This window comes from Micromys minutus (assembly GCF_963924665.1).
Source record: "Micromys minutus genome assembly, chromosome: 7".
NCBI lineage: Eukaryota > Metazoa > Chordata > Mammalia > Rodentia > Muridae > Micromys > Micromys minutus.
The window spans coordinates 14,453,402-14,477,136 of NC_137976.1; the positions used below are offsets into that span (position 1 = coordinate 14,453,402).

Sequence of the window (23,735 nt, forward strand, 5' to 3'; positions counted from 1 at the left end):
GATACAAAAATTGTGGTATATTTACACAATGAAGTACTACTCAGCTATCCGAAACAATGACATTATGAAATTCCTAAGAAAATGAATTCACCTAGAGAATATCATCCTGAGTGAGGTAACCCAGTCACAAAGAACAGACATAATATGCAGTCACTGATAATTGGATACTAACCCCAGAATGCTCTGAACACCTCAGAAACAACTCACAGACTATATGAATCTCAAGAAAAACAAAGGCAAAGAAAGAAAGGAAGAAAGAAAGAAAGAAAGAAAGAAAGAAAGTCTCAGTCCTTCTTAGAACAAAAAATAAATGTATAGCACCCTTTCAGAGTATGGTACACCTGGACCTCAAATCATTTATAATCAAGAGCTAAGATAATTGCCTTGTGGCAATTTTTGGTATTCACAGATCATTTTGCTTAATATATACCCAACAAGAAATTTGTTTCTATACTATATTCTGTCCTACATGTACTTCATGTTTATGGTAACTAGTGGGATTTCTATACATGCTATCAAATCTCTAAAAGAATTAAGTACTGACAACTTTAATCATATTATGTTATGCCAAAATGCCTTTAAAAATCTGTAAATATATTCCTCATTCTTTTAAATAAAGAGGTAAGAAAAAAAGAAGAAAATAACAGATAATAAAATAATTAAGTGACAAAAATAATGTTTATAAACATTATTTTAAGCACAGAAAATCATGTAACATTTACTATTTTTCATTCCAAGAGATACTTACTTTTAACTTGAAGAGGAATCATTATGTCTAATAGAATATTTTGTTAGTATTTTGCCTTTTTTCCATTCAGAGTTATATGTGAAATATTACTGATTTAAATTGTACTACTTTAAAAACCACACAAATAATATAATTTGGTTTCATTGTTATGTGTTGCATTAGAATACTTTCATTAAAATGTAAAGTAATGCTTCTTACTCATTTTAGTATAAGTTAAATTAATTTTGTTTTATTTATATATAAGAGTATAAAAATATGATATGATAATTTGGGTGCTTAGATGTCCAAGGGCAGAATCTACTTCCATTATTGTATTAAATATCTGTAGTATCACATATGCCTCTCAATGTGTATTTCACTATGTGTATATTAGATAAACTCCAAAATTCAACGTAGTTTCTGTGTGTAGTGAATTAGCAAGTGAACTTACAACTGATCAATGGCTAGAGAATTGAGTATTCAATTCAATTGAATTGAGTATTCAACCAGAAATGGTATATTTATAATATTCTCAGGACCAATAAGGCTTTGGAAATATAACAGAAGATGACAGATAAATTTAGCTACAGCCAAAGATAATAGACAAATCATGATTAAATATCATTTTCTGGACAGAACAGGCCCAATGCAATCATGAACTTATAGCAGGTGTGATTAACATTGTAGTGTGTAATGGAAAATGATCCATGAGTTTGGCCTAGAATTGATGAGATATTGGTATTTGATCTTATCAGAGAAACAGATAGTCTAATTTAAAGATGTATCTTCTGACAAGTCTGTCATGCTCCAATGGATGGACCTATATCCATTGGCAGTACAAACATGGCTCAGTGGATTATTGAAAAATTAAATAATAGGCCACAAAGTTGAGAGTGAATGGGGATGTGAAGTTCTGGAATGAGATAGGAAGGAGCCTAAGCCTTGAGTAAGAAATAAGTATATAGTTTACATTTATCAATGGTGATACAATATAATCTTAAAAAACATAACCAGGCAGTGACTGAGGCAACTCCTATAAAATAAAGCAATTAGTTAATTAGGGCTTTGTTTAGGGTGTCAGTCTTAATCTATTATTGTCATCATGGGAGCACTACAGGATGCAGGGTGACATGGTGCTGGAGAAGTTGCTGGCAATTCTAAAACCTGATCTGTAGGCAGCAGGAATAGTGACTGTGTCTACCATGTGTCTTAAAGCCTAATCTTAATTCTAGACCTAGTGAATACTCCTCCACTAGAGCCATACTTCCTAATTCTGCTACTCCTTCCAAACAGTTCCACACTCTGGTGACCAAGAATTTAAATATGTGAGCCTATGGGCTCCACTACTAATCAATCCACCACAGGAAGCACACTGCAACAGATTTCATCTCAGTTAAAATAGGTATTTAGAAATTAGACATTCACATTCTGGGAATCCTTTTGAAGTAATATATATTTAAAAATTACAAATCATCGATCAACTAAGGCTATCTTCATCCATCTTTCCTTTTTCCCCTCTTCCCTTCTCTTCACTTTTTAAAACTCTGTTCCCACTTACCTATTTTTGTCACTCACAGGCCATGCCTTATCTAGTGCCTGACCTCCTTGCATATCACAATTACTAATCAATGTGGAAAGTGTCCATAAATTTGAAAGAGAGCAAGGATGTATAAATGAAGGACTTGAAAAGCAAAAATTAAGAGGACAATGTATGTTGTTATATTGTAATCTCAACATAACAACCATAAAGAATACTTTATAAGGACTTTCCGAAATTATGTAAAAATATGCTGTTCTTATTTACAAACGGGCTACAAACAATTTAAACAGTTAATAAATCTTTGTTTTAGTCATTAAACAAAATATTTTTTATGATCACATTATTTTTAAGTTTGCCTGTATGATAGAGATGTCAAAATTATCATAAAGTGGCAACACACTTTTAGAGAGATTTGTTCATGTAAGCCATTGCAATTTTAAATTAGTAATAATGTAAAACTGTCTCGAAATAAGTCTGAAGAAAGAAGTCTTATACATTTTTATGACTTCTATTCTTTGCAAAAGACGCCCAAGAATATTAGTAGAAAAATGATTTCTAATGTTTTAAATTAATGAAGATTTTATTTAAGTCAGGATTTAAAAAAAAAATAAACCAAGCTATAGAACAAAAACACATATGCCTATCTAGAAGTTTTTAGTCTAGTATCTCCAAATAATTGATTTATATATTAAATAATCTTCATGTCACAACTGTAGTTGAGAAAGAAAAAGTAAGATAGCTTTGGTTCCAATTAATTAAAAAATCACCAGACGTTATATAAATTCACACTGTCAATCTAAGAGCAGTGTGACAATTATTAAATTTATAGAAATGTTGCTTTTCTCTTTATACACAGAGTTGCCAGCACTAAGATGCTTCACACCTCTCTCTGAGTAGATATGGATTTATTCTAAGTTCACATTAATTTTCATCTAAAACAAATATCTGAAATCTATAAAATTCACTGTTCAATTGACACTTCATACCCACACTGGACAGAAAAATGAAAATCATTGTAGGTTTTTCGAAGGAGGACACATTAAAATATTATTTATTATTTATTGAAAATGTAAATTAAACAGGAATGTCTAGAGCAATTTGATTGCAGTTAGTATATATCTTCCTCTAGAGCACATTTTACTTGCTTCCTGAATACATTAGGTAAAATGTGACTTCAATATACCACAGTTCTATAAATCATATTTCTTGATTAGCCTCATTAAAAACCAATTGTTTTCATTTTATTTTACTGTTCAACACCTTAGGTCAATTCACATAACAAATGAAAACAAAAGGGAAGTCATCAAGTAGTACTGCAAATGATCAAAATTTCCCATCCCTAATAAAGACTGTACTTGATTTGAATTGTATTAGTCATTTTTAAACTTTCTCCCTTTTAATTTTATTTTATCTGGATAGGTACTATGTTTGCATATATGGCTGTGTACCAACTATATGTCTGCTATGCATAGAAGCCAGGTAGTGTTTTGAAATCCCTGGAGCTGGAAATATAGAGGCTTGTGATCCACCAAGTTGGTTTCTGAAATTGAATAGATGGAGTTCTAAAACACTGACCATTTTTTTTCCTGCCTTTGTTAATTTCATTGAATATATATTTTCTTTACTTACATTTCAAACATTATACTCTTTCTCCACTTCCCTTCTGACATCCCCCTATAACATCTCCCATCCCTCTGTCTCCATGTGAGTTCTCCCCACCCATCCACGCACTCCCTCCCACCTCTCTGCCCTGCTTCTCTCCTACACCTGGACATTGAGCCTTCACAGGACCCAGGGCCTCCCCTCCCACTGATAGCAGAAAAGGCTATCCTCTGCTACATATGTGGCTGGAGCCATAGGTCACTCCATGTCTTTGGTTGGTAGTTTAAGTCCCTGGGATCTTGAAGGGGTCTGAATAGTTGATATTGTTGTACTTCCTATGGGGTTGCAAATCTCTTCTTTGGTTTATATTTTCATTTTTATTATAAAAATAGATTAAAATTCAATTCACGAACCTCTTCACAATATGAGTCACAAAGAAAGGTTGTCATTTTCATTTCCCTAGTAACAAAAATGTTTTCACAGTTATAGCAGGCATAACTAGCATTATCCATGGTACTATGTTACTAACAGAACTTCATCCAAATTAGCATTAAGAAAATCTTTATATTTGATTAATTTTAAAAGATGTGTATTTTGAAAGTGTCAAATAAGCATTTTGTCAGGAAGCATACGTTTATTTTTCAAGAGAATATTACGAACACAATTAATTGCACAAGGAACAGTATTGGAAAATACTAAACCAAAACAAACAAACAAAAAAACAAAAAAACAAAAACAAAAACAATAAAAAAGCGAGGGCAGCTGAAGGGGTTTTTAACCCCACTGGAAGAACAACAATATCAACCAACTGGCTATAGCCAGTAATAGAAGTTTTCTCGTTTGCCTTCTGAGAATAGTTCACCATTTAATTACAGAACAAGCCTTCCCAAAACAAACAAACAAAATGTTCAGTTTGTTTGTTCTTTAGAGAAGAGTGCATTTTTTCAAGTCTTGAGTTTTTTACTTTATATCACTTGCCTCTTCTGCCATGGATTTGTCAGGCTGTAAAATAAAATCAGAAGATTTAAAAATATGCAAATAATGTGTCAAATGTTAATGAATGCATATGCTTCCATTAGAGAAGAGATATGAGTGCTGGGTCATTTGGTTACTTAATAATGAGATTTAAAATGAAATATAGAAACAAGCAGAGGAGTCAGAACACAACCGATGAATCTGGGACACTGGACAAAGCCTGGGAATCATCATCTTTTAAAGATTATGATGTAAAGTCATTAACCACATGAAGGTGTTAAGAAAGGCTTTTAAAGTAAGAAAGCCATTTCAGGCTTAGCTGTAGCAGTGGCTGAGAGAGATCTATGTTGTGACTTTCTTTTTGAGAGGACCTCTACAATAGCATGTTCCTCATAGATATGATTATCCCAGGTTGGCATTTCCATTGTTGAGATGAGGATTGTGACATATACTCTCAGGGCTTAATGCTTGCCTGCATTAACATGTGAATGTGTTCTGTTGACAGAGCTTCAAACACTATGAATTTGTTAAGTATGTGTGTCTAAACTTATGGAAAAGTATTGTGTACTTACATTGGGAATGATATTCTGTTAATAAAATAAAATAAATTTGATTTTGAGTATTTCATGACCTCCATTTTTAAAACCCAGTTATTTAAATATTTTTGAAAACTTAAGGTTTGGTACTTATGAAGTATACACAATGGCATGTAAACTTGTCTAACTTGGACCATGGTGCCACTTGTCTATAGTCGCTGTACATTGAAAGCTGAGGTAGAAGGAGGATAATGATTCGAATTCTTGATCTACCTAGCACTGGCTGACCTGAAAGAGCACTACCTATTTCACAAACTTAAGTTTATTTACTTTTATAGATTAAAAGTCATTCTTTTCTCATACCTTACAAACTGAAAGCAGTTTCTCTCTTCTCCCATTCAACTTCCCCACCTCTCTTTTACCACAAATTTATTCCTCTTCACCTTCCCTTCAGAAAATAAACAGCATTCCTAGAAATATTAATGGAAGCTTATGAAATCTTTAGTATAATGATTTTAATGTAATGAAAGTTAAAGTTCACAGTTTATGGTCATTTAAACAAAAAAAGAAGCATGTATCCCCAATAGCAAACATCACCAATTTGGTAATGAATGTTTAAAGTTACTGGATATTTTATTAATATCTGAAGAACATACAGTATAAAATAGCTATATTGATTTTATATATTTGTTGATTATCAATTTAAATATTGTTGAATGTGTAACCATTTTAAAAGCATATTCTAAAATTGTTTTTATTTTAAAAAGTTATTTTTCTCTTTCAATTTTATTTAAAATTGTTTAAATGACAAAAAGAAAATTACTATACCTTATTTTCTATATAGATTGGTATTTTGAAGCAGATTTTATATGTTCTATTCTATTCTTTAAATTTGTTGTTATTTATAGGTTGTTTGATATACATGTCTTCATTCCATTTAAAAAGGAAGGCTTTTATTGATACAGGAAAAATAAATATCTCTTTTCCTGAGGTTTGTGAGATTGTTTAAAGGATGTGAGTATGTATTGTTTTTCGAACAGAATCAAGTTACATTTGCAAGACCACTTTGCTGATTCTAATATTCCATAACTTAAGTTCAGGGATACCTGATGCCCCCTTCTGTCTACTTAAGGTCCCAATATGTTGTACATATATATATGTAGAAATGCATACAGGCAACCTAAAATGAACAACTATGTTTCTCTAGAACTGATCAAGAAATTATTAAGTATTTTTGTAATATAAACATTAGTATCTCTCTTGGTCAACTTACTTTTATAATATTTAATAGGTCTCTTTTTGGATGCACAAAATAGAAAAATTAATAAAAATCCCTTAATGTGTTATTAATAATTGCGAACCACTTTGTAAGATGTAGAATAAAATCGTGTTTAAATTTTCTTTAGAAACTTTAACTTACTTGACCTAATTATTTTTATTTTTAATTTTATAACACACTCTATTATTATAATTAAGTATTTTAAATGTTTTGGGACACCTGTAAAGTTAATTGTGTGATGTATCTTAGTATATCTTTTTTCAGCTATAAAGGTAGATTTTCTACTTCCTTAAAATAAAAGGGTATGACAATGCCAAAATAAACTTCAAGAGTTGATTTGATAAATATTCTGAAGTATATTTAGAGAATGAAGTGTTATTATTTATTATGAAGTCTTGCATGGAACAAACATAAAATCCATACATTGTTAAACTTATCCTAGAGTGCTGCTTTTTCTGTGATTCTAAGTACACAGCATTCTAGACATGACAAACCTGTACAGACACTAAATGGAGAGTGACTGTCCCAGAGGAACATGGAGGAGAAGGAGCCGCATATGGATTTTATTTAGTGACACTGTTCTTTGATAACATAATGTTGGGTGAAGTCACTCTTCACAAACATAAAATGTCGAACAGCAGGTGTGAATTTTAACGTAAAATGTAGACTGTGTGATGTCAATGTGGGCTCAGTTTACACAGAGGTGGTGGGCAGTCTGGTCAGATAAATTGTCAATGGCATGTGTTTGACATGATGAAAGGCCTCTGAGAACCAGAGCACTTTCCTTTCTTATTATGATGCAAGTCTAGAGTTAGTATGGTAAATCCAGTCCTCAATGGGGAAAAAAAAGGCTTCTGTGCTTTAATATTTGTATGAGAAAGGCCCTAGACCTCAGTTATGATTGGTAGAAAAACAAAATCCATTCTAATGTTCTTGATACTAGATGTCATAGTGAGGGAAGAAAGACAAACATGAACCAGCTCTCTATTTTGGCTTCCTATTCTTAAATGATAGAACTTGACTCTGGAGCTCTCTACACTCTGCTATTCACAGTGTTGTTTTCTGTCAAATGAGCATTCTTAAATAATGAGAATATGGGTAAGTTAGAAAATGAAAATCCCAGAACCTTGGCAGTTTTCCATTCAATATTTTGCACATGTGCAATTCATCTTTTGTGAAAATAATAGAAAATGCATCTTAGCTTACAGCTTACATTCTCTTTAATATAGAAATGACAATTTAAAAGAAACTAATTTACCTGTAATTAGAAGGCTTCTACTTGAATAGTTAATTTTGAATGTTATAAATATCACAGTTGAACTAAAGAAAAGGCCTGAAATGGAAGGAAATAACTAAAAATCCATGTCTCCAGGAGCTAGTAATTTTGTTGTCTTAATAAATAATTAATTGTAATTATCTATATTCTTTTAATTATATGTTAAGAAAGATATTTTCACATATATAAAGTTACCTATTTCTATGAACCGTGTAAAAATTATTCTATGACATTTTCAAAATATTGTAGAGAATAAGAAACTTACTAAATACAACTTTACACAAAAATGGTGTCTGGAAAGTTGCTTTATGTGAAACATTGGATGAAAATGTTAAGAAATAAGGAAAGAGAGACAATTGAAAGTGTGTGTGCTTGGTCAGTACATATATCTTATTGCTCCATGGATTTGCTTGGGCAATCAAGAAGGAATCTGAGAAGTTAAGGAATGTGTATGCAATGTTGATATACCATAGCTACCATTCCAGCGGCTATAGAAATTAAAACAGAGAGAAAATATTTCCACTTCAGGTCACATCTCCTAAAAGTTTAGATAAGTAGTTATTTGGATTTTTAAAAATTTGTCTTTGTCAATTTGATAAAATTATAGTACTTGAGGAGTAGTTGATTGGAAAATTCTCTGTTTTCTCAAACATCTATGGTCTCTCAAATAGCACATTATGGGGCCATGATAACACGGCAAGGTCAGCACAGCGATGAACTTACAATTTCCTGTGGCTGTCTGATAATTTTTTCCATTGTGTACAATCATTTTTAAGGGAGCCTTGGGTAGAATAGATTTAGATAAAAGATAAATAAATATTTGTATCTAAGTACTTTAAATATATTTTATTCAGTCAGAGGAAAACAGAAATGTAAACTTTCAATGAAATTTATCTTGAGGCATGTGCAAGCATATTTAAGCAAATGGTAGATATATTATACTAGAATTTTCAGCTTGTGCTGTTCATGAGTAAAAAGTAAAATATCACATGTAGAAACATGAATCTTGAGAAACAGCATTTTCTCTGAAATTCTATACTGCTGATTTGGTATATGATTTGTTCTTTAAGACTGGGCTGCTTATATGTTCATCTGTATGTGAGAGGTACACTCATCAATACACAATCAAAATTAATTTTCATGGTGAGAAGGTACAATTTGAAACCAACTGTTACTCAACAATCAAATAATAGTATTAACTAGATTGAAATGGTAACTATTTAACATCAAGTTTACTCAATTATATTCTGAATCTAGATATTCTTCTGTAATAGAAAGGAAACACCCTTTATCTCATATGGCTAATGGGCAGATAAAGTTGAATGTGTCACTTAGCTGTACCCCATTGCGTTTTAGAGTTTGTGTGTAAGAAAAGAATAGAAGCCTTTCTACATAAATAGAAGCCATTTATGGTTTCCAATGTTCTTATTCATAAACAAAATGATTATTATATTACATATCATTTATATATTATATATTATAATATGAATATAAGAAGATATTTATGATTTTTTACAATTATATTTGTATGGTATACCTTTCATGTCATAAATTGTTGTATTGCAAAACGGGAAATATTTGAGTCAATTCATACTGGACACTTATATGTGTTATGATGATCTCGAAATTAAACCATTCACTAACAAACAGTTGTCACTGATCTTGACTACAAACAAAATTATTGAAAACTTGAATTTTACCAAGTTAAAAATGAAATCACACAGAAGGACAAAAAGAGTGCCACAGTAATAAAGAAAACACATGTAACAAAGACTTTCCACAGTTTTCTTTATTACAAAAATGGAGGAGACACAGAGATACATAAAATAAAAGGACATTTAATACACTATGGAAAACATGCAAAGACTTATACATTGCACTAGATAGTAAGTGGGGGCATGTTAAATAAGAGATGATACCAAAGACAATACATTTATAACATGTACAGATTATCAATAAAATAATTTGTGATGAAAAAAATGCCATTAAAATGATCAAATAGCAGTTTCAAACATAAAAATAAAGTCAATGTAAAAATATGAGAGAAATATACATAAATAAGTTCGAATTGTGGATGTTATTGAAGGCAGTTATTTTTTCTCAAAAGACTCAAAAGTTCACATTGCCCATTTACTACATACATAAAATGAAATTGAACCAAGTATAATTTGTGAATGATGATGTACTGTAAATTTATTCAACTTTCTTAGCTTTTAACTTCATATTGTCTTTTTAAAGCAGGATGATAAAAATAAAATTAATTCTTCTTAAATATAAACAAATTGAGAAAAATTTTTTATGCCTGGACTTAAAACGTAATGTAGCTATACATGGATGAATGGAAATCTCTATTTCAAAATAGATAAAATTAAATACCAAACTTCATAAAATGTCATCATAGAGTAGAGTGCCCCCAGAACACATTACTTAAACATGTGCATTGATACACAACTGAAACATTGCTTTTACTATTTCCAGAAATTCAGATAGATAAATTTTATAAATAATACATTTTATACCCATGGTGTTTCCTCACAAATATCATAGGGTTGGAAGTTAGTAACTGGGACTCAAGGGATCTTCAGAATACGATCATTAGTTTTATCTAGGATGTCATCTTAGACAAAGTAACAAATATAGGTTCTATAAAATAAAGTAAAACTTAAATCTATTATTATCAAATCATGATACCTATAAAATATCTTTAAAGTAAATATACCTTTTGTCGTTTGGGTAAGCACAGAATACAATTTTATAATATTGACTAGAGAATAATAACCTGAAGTAGTCATTAATGAAAAAAAGTTGCAAAATAAAAATTTAGAAATGTTTTCCTTAAGTTAAGGACTAAACTTTATAATAGCGCAACATTCAGAATGTGTAAATACTATATCTTTTTATGACCTAATTGATGTAGATATTGGCTTGCAATTTAAATTGATTTCATAATCAATTCAAGAATTGTTATGCATTCAATTGCTTGATACAGGCAAATGTGACTAATCTATTAGATGCATTTGGCTCAATATTTTATGATATATTTCTCTGTAACTACTGGGACAGGAATTAAATATTATGTGTGATTAACAGAAAACCAAATATAGGAAATACCCTCATTCCTACACACACACACACACACACACACACACACTCACATACACACACACACACACACTCACATACAAACACACGCACATACATACACACACGCAAATAAGTGGCAGAAAGGGTAATGATTTTTTAAATTGCAGCATAATTATTAAGAATATGTGTTTGAAGATAGAAATGATACTTAATTTGGAGTTCATGAAATTGTTAGAAGTTAGAACATTATGTTCCACAGGAATCAATCATTAAAACGTACCTAAAATAGCAGGTTATATATGGCCTTTATTTCTATGTTCGCATATGTAGATATTCAAGTGGACTTATAATGTCATTAAATTATGCATGATAATAGTTGTTGCTGTCAATAACTTATTTAGAACACTCATTATTTCTAACATTACAACAATGATCAATTCTGATTATTTGCATTTGAAGAACAACTTTTAAAATTCTTTTTTTTTTATTTGCTATTTTTTGTATTTACATTTCCAATGTTATCCCTTTTCCGCCAATCCCTTCATGGGCAGATTGAAAATCTAAAACTATTGTTTAACATTTATTAAAATATATTCAATTAAACTCTTACATGTTTAGATAAATTAGGAAAATAAAAATAAGAGATAAAGGAGGGAATTCATTGAAATTTTAACCATATTCATATTATTTAGTTATTACATATATGCATCCTCATAGATTTTGAAAGAAGCTAAGGATGGATTTCATAAGAGAATGCTTAGTTATAAAAATCCATACAAGTGTAAAGAAGAGAATTTTGAATGGAAATTTTTCTGAGACTGCATTTTGTAGGGAAGAACCCACTGCTAACTCACAGAATGTCCTATTAAGTAATTACAAAACTTATAATTTGAAAGAGACTCCCTTGAATCTAGGTTCTAGCATAACTGTGCTAGGACTGAGAAGAGAAATGGAGACATACCAAAATGAATAAAAAGATACCCTGACGTCACGCATATACATACAGATAGCATGGTAATGCATGCATAAGCAAATCTATCTAGTTTTATCACTTCACACTGAATTATTTCCAGCACTATGAATCATGATACACTTATTTTTAGATCAAAAGTCATTTAACTACCTAAATAGTTAATAGTACACTCACCTCATTACACATATTCCTATACTTTCAACATTTGAAGTGTAGTATAAACAAACAGGAAAAGTGGTAGAAACTAAGAAGTATACAGGTGTTTATGATTTCCTTGTTATTAATCGCAGTGCAGATCATTGCTGACTGATCCTAAGTACACACATGGTTGAAGGGACAAGGTCTATGCTTCCACACAGTAAGATAACTTGGACGATAAAAGACATGGCTCAGCAGAAAGAGCCTTGCCAGTTCCTTATTGTATCAACAAGTATGTAATTCCCATGATCCTTCGGTACAATGCAATACATGTGTGTTTTCCAAAATGATATATTACATTTCTGTGTAACTTTGACATTGGGTGTTCTTGGTATCACTGTTGGGAATGTTCAGTTACAGGACGTAAAGTTTGAAAAAAAAGTCAAGCAATATAATTGGCCAAGCACATATTTTATGTTTTTTAAACGATTTGTGATTTCAAGTAAAGTTAATTTTTCATGGAAATATTTATGTCCTGGACTAAAGAATAAAAAAAAGATGCTTAGAAATGTTTTTATGTAGAATATGCTTCATTCTCAATATTTTTTACTCATAAGTAATGACCATATCATATCTTCGGGAAAATATTCAAGAAATCAAATGCAAATGTCACAATGTATGTATATATGTGTATGTGTATGTGTGTGTATTTGTATGTATATGGATATATATATATGTGTGTGTGTGTGTGTGTGTGTGTGTGTGTGTCATTCAAAAAGCATTTTCTATGTTATATCACAAAAATTAAGAATATTTTCCTAGATATTAATTATATCTATATACTAAAAGAATTAGAATTTTTGTTATGTTTCAGCAAAAAGAAAAAAAATTATCTTTAAGTAAGTCATTTTGCAGATTAGATTGCAAATTACAAGACAAAACAATAATTGTAAGCCAAAATGTTTTCAAATATAAATTAAAATAAAGCTGGCTATTAATGCACATATAATCTCTTTATTCCTCGCATAAAAACTACTATATTTCGGTGTACCAATAGTAGGGTTTCAGACAACTGAATGGTTTATCTTAGTGGTTGAGTCTCAAAAGCTGTGTTTTTTTTTTTCTTAATTTTTGATGAGTATGTAAAGACTGCTATGTTTGTCTATATAAAGAGTGTGGTTGTGTGTCAGAGAGAGAGAGAGAGAGAGAGAGAGAGAGAGGGAGGGAGGGAGGGAGGGAGGGAGGGAGGGAGGGAGGGAGGGAGGGAGGGAGGGAAGGAGGGAGGGAGATACACACACAGAGAGAGAGAGAGAGAGTGAGAGAGACAGAGACAGAGACAGAGACAGAGACAGAGAGTGTTTTGGCTTAAGCGTTACCCATTAGTTTGTAGGATGTGATTCAGAGTTAACTGCACACTCCTCTCATTGAAGAATAAGTGAAACTGGAGATTGAGAAACCTGTATTTATTCCAACTGAGTTTTTTTTTTTATTGTTTTGTTTTCTGTCTGAATGCAGCAGCATCTTGTTCCCCTCTCATTTTCATCTCCTTTAAATAATGCTTAAAATAGCTGCTTCGCATTCTGATGCTTGCAAAAGGCTGACTACCAGCAGCGGTGAAAACGGAATAGATAACTGGACCCAATGATGGAACTGCGAAACTGACCGAAGATTCATGGCAACATACTGAACTTATAACACTTAAACATATTTGTTTACTGATTATGGACAATGGGAGAGAAGCATTTTCACTTAAGAAAATGTTAATTGGATCTTCACATTAAAAAGTAGAAACTTGATTTCATTGTGTTCCTTCTGACATTGTTTATGTCAAACTACAGAAAGCAAAATAAGAGTTATATGTATCTGATATAATAGGGTATCAATCTGATGGTTTATATAAATGGTAGAAACTATGAAATCTTAGAAATGTTCACAAAATCAGATATTTCCTTTTAACATTATTAAACACTTTTAAAAGGGATTCACAATTTTGTAATACAACACATTACATGCTTTATGAGTATGAATGCATGTCAAATAATATTTGCAAACTAAAATAAAAACAGAAATCGCTATAGACAATGAATACTTTAGTTCAATGTAACAATGTCTACTCTGCAAAATAATGAATTTAGAATCAAACATATAGTTACTGAAAAATAATTTTCACACGCACACATACACACAAAAAACTTTCAGGAATTTTCTTCTGCATTGTTTTCATCCAAATTGCCCAGATAAAATTAGAGTATATAGTTAAGGCAGAGGAAGGCTAACTGCATAAACATAAATTCAACTGAAAATAAAATTTGATTTTAATTTTTGATTAGCCTGTAGCTACTCTTTTGTAATCTCCGTTCAGGTAGTACCATAGAACACAGAACATTAAAACAAGCAAGACACACTCATGGCTATTATGAAAGTAAAGCCAACAGTATTCAGGTGCCAAGACTGGCTTCCATTTTCACCTTTATTCCCTTCACAGCAATTATCTGTATGATGAAATTGTTTTCGAACACAGAGGGCAATGAAAAGTAACAAGGTAGTGGAATTGTAAATAAGAAAAGGAAAGAAAAAAGGAGAAAAACATTAATTAAATATTTACATACAGCTATGAACATTCACCTAAAAAATAATTACTCTGACAAATGACAAGTATGAAAACATTATCTCAAAAGTATTTGAAAATAATTGCCCTATACTAAACATTTGCATGAGAACTAATATCAATAAAGTTTAGACCAGGGTGTCCAGACATAACTTTGTCAATTATTAAAATGAAAAAATATGGTTATATGCTAAACATAAAACATGAGGAGAAAAATGTCATAGAAAAATCCCACTTTGAATTAAAACATTAATACCACAGTACACATTAGCCTGTAATATTCTACAGTATTCTCTATCATAATTTTTATCATTCATATTTCATAGCCATTGATAATGCTTGAAAAACTAACAAATATAAAATGCAAGTAAACATCTAAGCACAGGAGAAGAGTAAAATGTAGGAGAAATTAGTCAATTCTCCATTGCCAAACTCTAGATTGCTCAACCACTTCACAAATTATTTGAAGGTAATGATCATAACAATAATTCATAATTTTATGTGTTGTATATGCTAAAAATTAATAATGCTGGATTGTTATATCACCATTTTTACTATATTGAGAATTCCAGAGAGCAAAAATAAGTGCTATATTTTTTATTTGACCATCTTTTCATGATTTTTCTTAAATTATTTTTTATATTCTAAAAGATAAAATAAATCATTTAAAATTTCTATTTTTATATTCAAGTGAATTCTTTTTACTGATATCATGTATGCATTTATAGTTATGTAATTCATGTATAATTTATACATACTAATATATCCTTTATGCATTAGAGTAAAATTGTAATTGGCTTCCTAATATCTTAAAGACATGTAGTTCATCTTATATGTTCCTTTTCTCCATAAACAAAAAGGTACATCTTCAATATAAGCTTATACTTAATCAAAATAAGTACATTATACTTTCAAAAATATTTTTTCAAATTAGAATCATAAACTAGAAAGAAATAAAATTACTGCCAAGATACATAGGGAGCAAAAACTTCAAAAATTTTATTGTACATAAAAGTATATAAGCGGATTATTATAGAGTAATGCTTTATTCGCATAATTGACATCTCTACTCTAGATGCAGCCATTGTTTTGAAATATTGTAAAAACAATGAGATTTATAAATAAAATATTTGTATATCTGCTTGGACATGTATCTAATATGACATAATATGCAAAAATATTAATCAATATAACCTTTACATCTTACATCTTCTCAGTCTTTTTTAAATTGGATATTCTCTGTATTTACAAAGACTTAAGTTTATAAGTTTTATATGCAACATTTAAATTAAGATCTTGAATTTATTCTTTATTTAAAAATGGAAAATAGCCTCATGAATTGTGATTAAAATTTATGAAGAACATTTTTAAAAACTATTAAAAATATAGTTTAGCTCTCTTACCTCAAAATGGTAACTAAACAATTTTAAGTCTACAAAAGCATACTTCCCACGTTGCTTAATAGGCCTCTATCAAGTTGGATCCGATTAGTAAATTTTTAAAAAATTAATTTTTTTTCCAAATTGTTACATTTTTTTTACTTTGACTTTATCTACCCATTGCACAGAAGAGAGACAGAACGAAATCATCTACGTTCTAAGATAGCTTCTGAGGCTTCCTCATTGTGTCTAACCTATGACTGGGTTCTTACTACATCACACATGAAGGAGTCCAGCTTTGTTTACCTTAAATGCCATTCTCATGATTTCCACTTCCTCCTCCCATACTGATAAGCAAGTTTCTTAAAACTAGCAACAGGAGGGGACAAAACCTTGCAGTCGTGTGTGACAATTTTAACCCATTTGTTATTATTCTCTCTCTGAAACATTTTGGCATAACTGCATGCAATGACATCTGTGTATTTTGAATCATTTATTTTACAGTATTTCAAACATCGTTAGTTTACTTCAGGACATAAGTCACTACTTTTATGTTTCTCCTATAACTCTGAAAGACCAACATATTAAATGATGGTGATGGTTAGAAAACAACCCTTGTTTCCCTCTCTATGTATTACAATTCTTGGTTCTTAGTTCTTAGATTCTTTTTCAACAATTAAGAAGAACCAGGTGAAGGTCACTTCTGGCCCTGACATACTTCTAGAGCTGAGAAAATCTCAAGGAATATCACAAACAAACTCTTTGTAGGGTTTAAATATTATTTTCAGTGGGTTAATCTCTACTAATACACAAAATCTTTTCACCTGTTAATTCTCACAGCCTCATAACATAAATTTCCAAACCATGTTCCTCTTTATTTTTTGCAACGTGAACATCTGCATACTAATTTGACATTACATGTCTCCTGAATATCAGACTATATGCCCATCATCTTTAAACAAGATAATACAAGGAAAAAGTGCAAAGTATTAACTTCAGGCACATGGTGGGAGGAAACTCATGAAATCTTTCAGCTGGAGTGGATTTCGTAGAGCAGATGACTATTGGTTTCTTTGGAATCATCTCCCGATTTCCTTTTGTAATACGTGTTTTCTTCTCACTTCCTTTAGTCTTATGAACTCAAGGCAAATAATGACTATACAGTTATGTTCTACTAAACACTTTCTAACTCCCTTTAAGATCTAGTGAGTTAATTACATATATTTTAGAAGCCACTGAGGCATAACTCCACGCATATGATTCTCCTGTGTTAAAGATTTCTCCCACATAATACACATTCTTGGAATTTAATTAATTTAAGTGTCTTCAGAAACTTTCTTCTAGAAGAAATATTTCATCTAATTTCACACTAAGATATATGCTATTTATTTTCCTATTTAAAGCCTATCTATTTGCCATCTATTTACAGAATACTGAGATAGGAACAATAAATATAACAGTTAAATTTTATTTTTGACAGATTGTGTCATTAATTAAAGCTTACTTTATATTTTACAAGGTATTATGCTTGACAGGTAACATAATTAATTATGGGATTCATTCTAAGAATGTTATGCATTATACATTATAGTATGATAAACATTCATTTCTCTCTTCTTAAATATTAATATTTTTATTGAGAAGGCTAAAAATGTGAATTACTATCTTTCTATTGTGATGTTGTAAGACAAGAGAAGTTCATATAATTGTGTTATTGCACCTATTAAAATAATATTTATTATTTTTTATAAATCTTTTTGTTTATAAGGCACTAAAATTTTATTCAAAATTACACCAAATGGATGGATAAACTCAATCATAATTTATTTGCCTATATGAAGCGATATAAGATTTTAGAAATTTGAATATACTTTCGATTCTTGTGTCAGCTATATTGATTTAGTTTGAGAGTTTTAGTTTAAGACCTTATTTAATTCACATTTAGGAGACATGCATTGAATATAATTATCATAAATATAATATAATTATAGACAAAGTTATTGGTATTTCAAATTTATCAGGTAAAATAAATTGATAAATAGTACTATATCCTACATCTTTTTTTTTTTTTGGTAATGTTCAATTTATCAGTTGTTTTTCTGTTTTTTTTTTTTTTTATTGAAGAACTTTATTTTTTTAAAAAAAAGGTAAATGGACAAATTTTTAAGCATTTTTTTAAGCTTTGATATTCTGCATTAAGATCTTACTAGTTACAATGAGCAAAAAATACATGTAAAACAGGATGTAACCCAGAATTAGTCAACGTTTAATTAGTGTATAAGGATTGAGCCTAAAGTTTTTTTTTTTTTTTTTTTCTCTTGACCTTCAAACAGTTTGTGAGTTGTTTCTTGGGCAGTCCAAGCCTCTGAGGTGAGCATCCCACTATTAGTGACTGCATATTATGTCTGTTCTTTTGTGACTGGGTTATCTCACTCAGGATGATATTCTCTAGATGCAACCAATTTCTTGAGAATTTGGTTAAGTCATTGTTTCTGATAGCTGAGTAGTACTCCATTGTGTAAATGTACTACAATTTTTGTATCCATTCATCTACTGAAGGGCATCTGGGTTCTTTCCAGTTTCTAGCTATTATAAATAGGGCTGCTATGAACATTTTGATGCATGTGTCTTTGTTGTATGTTGGAGCTTCACTGGGGTAAATTCCCAGAAGTGGAATAACTGGGTCTTCAGGTAATACTATGTCCAATTTTCTGAGGAATCACCAGACTGTTTTCTAGAGTGGTTGTATCAGTTTACAACCCCACCAACAGTGGAGAAGTGTTCCTCTTTCTCCACAACCTCGCCAGCATCTGCTGTCATCTGAGTTTTGGATCTTGGCCAATCTGACTGGTGTGAGGTGGAATCTCACGGTTGTTTAATTTGCATTTCCCTGATGGCTAAGGATGTTGAGCACTTCCTTAGATATTTCACAGCCATTCCATATTCCTCAATTGACAATGTTTTGTTTAGCTCTGTACCCCATTTTTTAATAGAGTTGTTTGATTCTCTGGTATCTACCTTTTTGAGTTATTTGTGTACCTTGGATATTAGGCTTCTATCTGATGTAGAGTTGGTAAATATCTTTTCCCATTCTGTTGGCTGCTGTTTTGTTTTCTTGACAATGTCCTTAGCCTTACAGAAACTTTGCAATCTCATTAAGTCCCATTTGTTAATCTTTGACCTTAGAGCTTGAGCCACTGGTGTTTTGTTCAGAAATTTTTCTCCTGTGCCTATGTGTTCTAAGGTTTTCCCTACTTTCTCTCCTAATAGTTTCAGTGTATCTGGTTTAATGTGGAGATCTTTGATCCACTTGCACCTGAGCTTTTTACAAGGAGATAAGAAAGGGTCTATTTTCATTCTTCTGCATGCTGAGTTTCATTTGGACCAACATCATTTGTTTTCAAGGGCAAAATGTTAGCATATATATATATATGTTGACCTGACATGAATCAGTCATTAATTTTCTTAAAGGCAAACCTATAAAATTAGCAGTTCTTCCTTGTACAACACCTGAGAATATAATGTGATATTACAAGAATACTTTGCAAATTAAAATACATTAATATTAGGAGATACACATAATACTTCTGGAGGACGTTAACCTCGAAATCTAAAAATTGAGTTTAAAATAATTGTGAATAAATATTAGAAATACTTGGTTAAAAGCTAAATTAGTTTTAAACTTTATGACCTGTATAATGTACTTTAATCAAACAATAATGATATTAAACTTCATTCAATTTTAAAACACTAGCATATTAAAATTCATGTCACATTTTTGTCATCTTGAAATTGTAAATTAAATGATATATCCAGCATGACATTTTATATTTTTTCTTATTTCTAAAATATTATGTTTTTATAATGGTATGCTCTCAAAGTGAAATGATCCAGGATTTTATGAATGAATATTTTGTTCCTATTACATATTTGTAATGAATATATTTAAAATTATATTTTACAAACATCTATTTTTATATCAAATAATATACTTATTTTGTGGAAACTTTAATTCACAACTATCTGACAAAGTTGAATATCAATTAATCCGGCATATCCCCTGTCTTCATTGTATTCATAGAAAGATTCTGAAAATAATTTTAATCACATTCATGTTATCAGCATATCATTGTAAAATGGAACTAGGATTATGCCTGCCACAGGGATCAATGATTGGTATATATTTAAAACCAGGTTAAAACTTCCCTGATATATTTAACCTCCTTATAACTCCAGTTCTAGTTCTTAATCAAATTGCATTTTAAGTTGTTTCTGCCTCAGTGATTTTGTTTCCAAAATCAACTTCCTTGGTCAAGCATGGGTGAGCTTGTCTTCAGCTGCAGACAAACAAGCCTGAGCTGACAAACAAGCCGCCAGGTGGCTGGTGGAGATCTCATCTTTGCAAATGTTTCTTCTCATCTCACCAGTTGTTTACAGGTGGATTTTCACATCTTCCTCCCCTTCAATCCTCTCCCTCTGTTCCTCATCCCTAATTCAGTAATAGTGCTACACATATTAAATCTTTTTATTCTCAAAGAATCTAATATCTCATGTTATCAAGAACAGAGAAACTCCCCTATGACATGCAACAGTATTCAGGACTAGAACCTGAGGCTGACACTTCAGCCTATCTATTTTAATTTTCATTATTTAGTTGATGCCGTGCTAATTTAATTAGTCGTGCTTACCTTTAATAATGTTGGGCTTTGGAGGCATGCTGAACTCGTAGACAGTAGGCTCAGAATACCCCAGTCTGTTGGCAGCTGTGATTTGCACTTCGTAGCCCATTGTCCACTGCAGATGCTCCAAAATAATGTGGTCTTTATTCCCCTGCACCTTCTTCTCTAGCCACTGGTCTTCCTTGTCTTTCTGTGGAAGGATAGGAAAGGTTTTACTTTAAATATAATTTATTTCAATAATGTTATTTTTTATTATCTCAGTTTTCTAAAAAAATGTGTATGAGGAATTTTTAGTGTAATCGTGTTAGTGCCGTTTCTAACGTTTATCTATATAAACATTGATATACTAGCCAAGAGCTGATGGTATTGCAAATTAATCATGGGATAGTATAATTCAACCTACTTAATTTTACAATTTATTCCCACCCAGGAACTTGGTTTGCAATCATTTTTGACTATTAGTCGAAAAATTGATACTTAAATAAATTGCCAGAGACTATTACTAACATTTGTTGAAGAGAACTATCTACAAAGTAAACATAACAAAGCATTTATAGATGATTACTATCAGTGGTGTTTTTCGTGAATGTTAGGAAATAATACACAAGGAAAATATAATATTTTCTTTTTTAAAACATGTTACTGGATATTCTCTGCATTTACATTTCAGATGTTATTTCCTTCCCCCAATCCCATCTCCCTATCCCTCCCATTGCCTCCATGAAGGTGCTCCCTCTCCCAACCTCCCTCTCCACCTCAGCACCTTGACATTCCCCTACAGTGGGAAAATGCACCTTCACAGGATCAAAGGCCTCTTCTCCCACTGATACCAGAGAATGCTCTCCTATGCTGCATATGCACCTGCAGCCCTGGGTCTCTCCATAAGGACTCACTGGTTGGTGTTTTAGTCCCTGGCAACTGTGGTGGGTTTGGTTAGTTGATCATTTTGTCCTACCCATTGGAGTTGCAGACACTTTCAGTTCTTTTAGTCTTTTCTCTAGCTCCTTCATTGGGGTCCTCATGTTCAGTCAGATGGTTAACTGAAAGCATCCTCCTCTGTATCAGTATGGCTCTGGCAGACCTCGGACAAGGCATCCATATTAGGTTCCAACCAGTAAGCATTAATTGACATCTGCTTATAGTGCTTGGGTTTGGGGGCTGCATATGAGGCAGTCTCTGGGTGAAATTTCTCCAATCCCTGCTCCTCTATTTGTCGGTTTATTTCTACACATGATCTTTTTGTTCTCCCCTTTAAGAAGGGCTGAGGCATCCACCGTCTGGTCTTACTTCTCTTTGATATTCATTATTTCTGTGAATTGTTTCTGGGTATTCTGAGCTTTTGGTCTAGTATGTACCACTTATCAGTGAATACATACCATGAATGTTCTTATGTGACTGGATTATCTCACTAAGGATGATAGCTTCAATTTCCATCCATTTGCCTAGTAATTTCATAAAGTCATTGTTTTCAATAGCTAAGTAGTACTCCATTGTATATATGTACCAAAATTTCTGTATCAATTCCTCTGTTTAAGGATATCTTGGTTTTGTCCAGCTTCTGGTTATTATAATTAATGCTGCTATGAACATGATGGAACATGAGTCTTGTTAGATGTTGGAGCTTCTTTTGGGTTATTTGCCCAGGAGTGTAACTGGGTCCTCAGGAAATACTATTTGCAATTTTCTGAGAAACCTCCAGATTAATTTCCAGAGTGGTTATACAGTTTACATTCCCACAGAAGTGGAGGAGTGTACCTCTTTCTCTACATCCTCGCCAGCATCTGCTGTCACCTGAGATTTTGATCTTGGCTGTTCTGATGGTGTGAGCTAGAATTTTAGAATTGTTTTAATTTGCATTTCCCTGATGAATAGGAATGTTGGGCATTCCTTTTTCATTATATTTAATTTATTTATTTTTTACTTGCCAAATTTTAAAATTAAATCTTTTTTTCTTTTTTCTTTTTAGTTTTATTGGATATTCTTTACATGCTTTTTAGACATTTGATATTCCACAGTTGAGAATTCTTTGTTTAGCTCTGAACCCCATTTTTAATAGGATTATCTGATTCTCTAGAGTCTAAGTTCTTGAGTTCTTTGTATATATTGGACACAAGTTCTCTATCAGATGTAGGATTGGTAAAGATCTTTTTCCAATATAATGGTTGACATTTTGTCCTTTTGACAGTGACCTTGGCCTTATAGAAACTTTGCAATTTTATGAGGTCCCATTTGTCGATTCTTGATTTTAGAGTATAAGCCAGTGGTGTTCTGTTCAGAAAATTTTCTCCTGTGTCTATGCGTTCTAAGCTCTTCCCCAATTTATGTTCTGTTAGTTTCAGTGTACCTGGTTTTATGTGGAGATCTTTGATTTACATAGACTTGAGCTTTCTTTGTACAAGGAGATAAGTAGGGATCAATTTGCATTCTTCTGCATGATAACTGCCAGTTGAACCAACACCATTTGTTGAAGAGGCTGTCCTTTTTCCATTGATTGTTTTTAGCTACTTTGTCAAAGTTCAAGTGACCATAGGTGTGTGGGTTAATTTCATGGTCTTTGATTCTGTTCCATTCATCTACCTTTCTGTCTCTGTACCAATACCATGCAGTTTTTGTCACAATTAATCTGTCATACAGCTTGAGGTCTGGGATGGTGATTCCCCTGGAACTTTTTGATTGTTGAGAACAGTTTTTGCTATTCTGGGTTTTTTTTATTATTTTATTTTCAATAATGCTATTAAATACTATGGGCTTTTCATGGACACTGAAATACCAAAAGATTATTTTTGTCTGTTTTCTTCTTTTATTCTGTGTTCTCCCTCTCCCTCTCCCTCCCTCTCTCTCTCTCTCTCTCTCTCTCTCTCTCTCTCTCTCTCTCTCTCTCTCTCTCTCTCTCTCTCCCTTTCTCTCTCTTTCTCCCTCCCTCCCTCCCTCCCTCCCTT

General features: G+C 31.7%; 1 protein-coding gene across 1 annotated transcript in view; it reads right to left on the reverse strand.

Moving 5' to 3' along the window:
- Window positions 1–23,735, reverse strand: part of NCAM2 (neural cell adhesion molecule 2) — a gene marked incomplete at both ends in the record, with an annotated part of 450,721 nt that overhangs the window by 12,520 nt on the left and 414,466 nt on the right. The window contains 1 exon segment of the mRNA XM_080918990.1: window positions 20,806–20,986. Coding sequence (XP_080775116.1) covers window positions 20,806–20,986 — 181 coding nt within the window.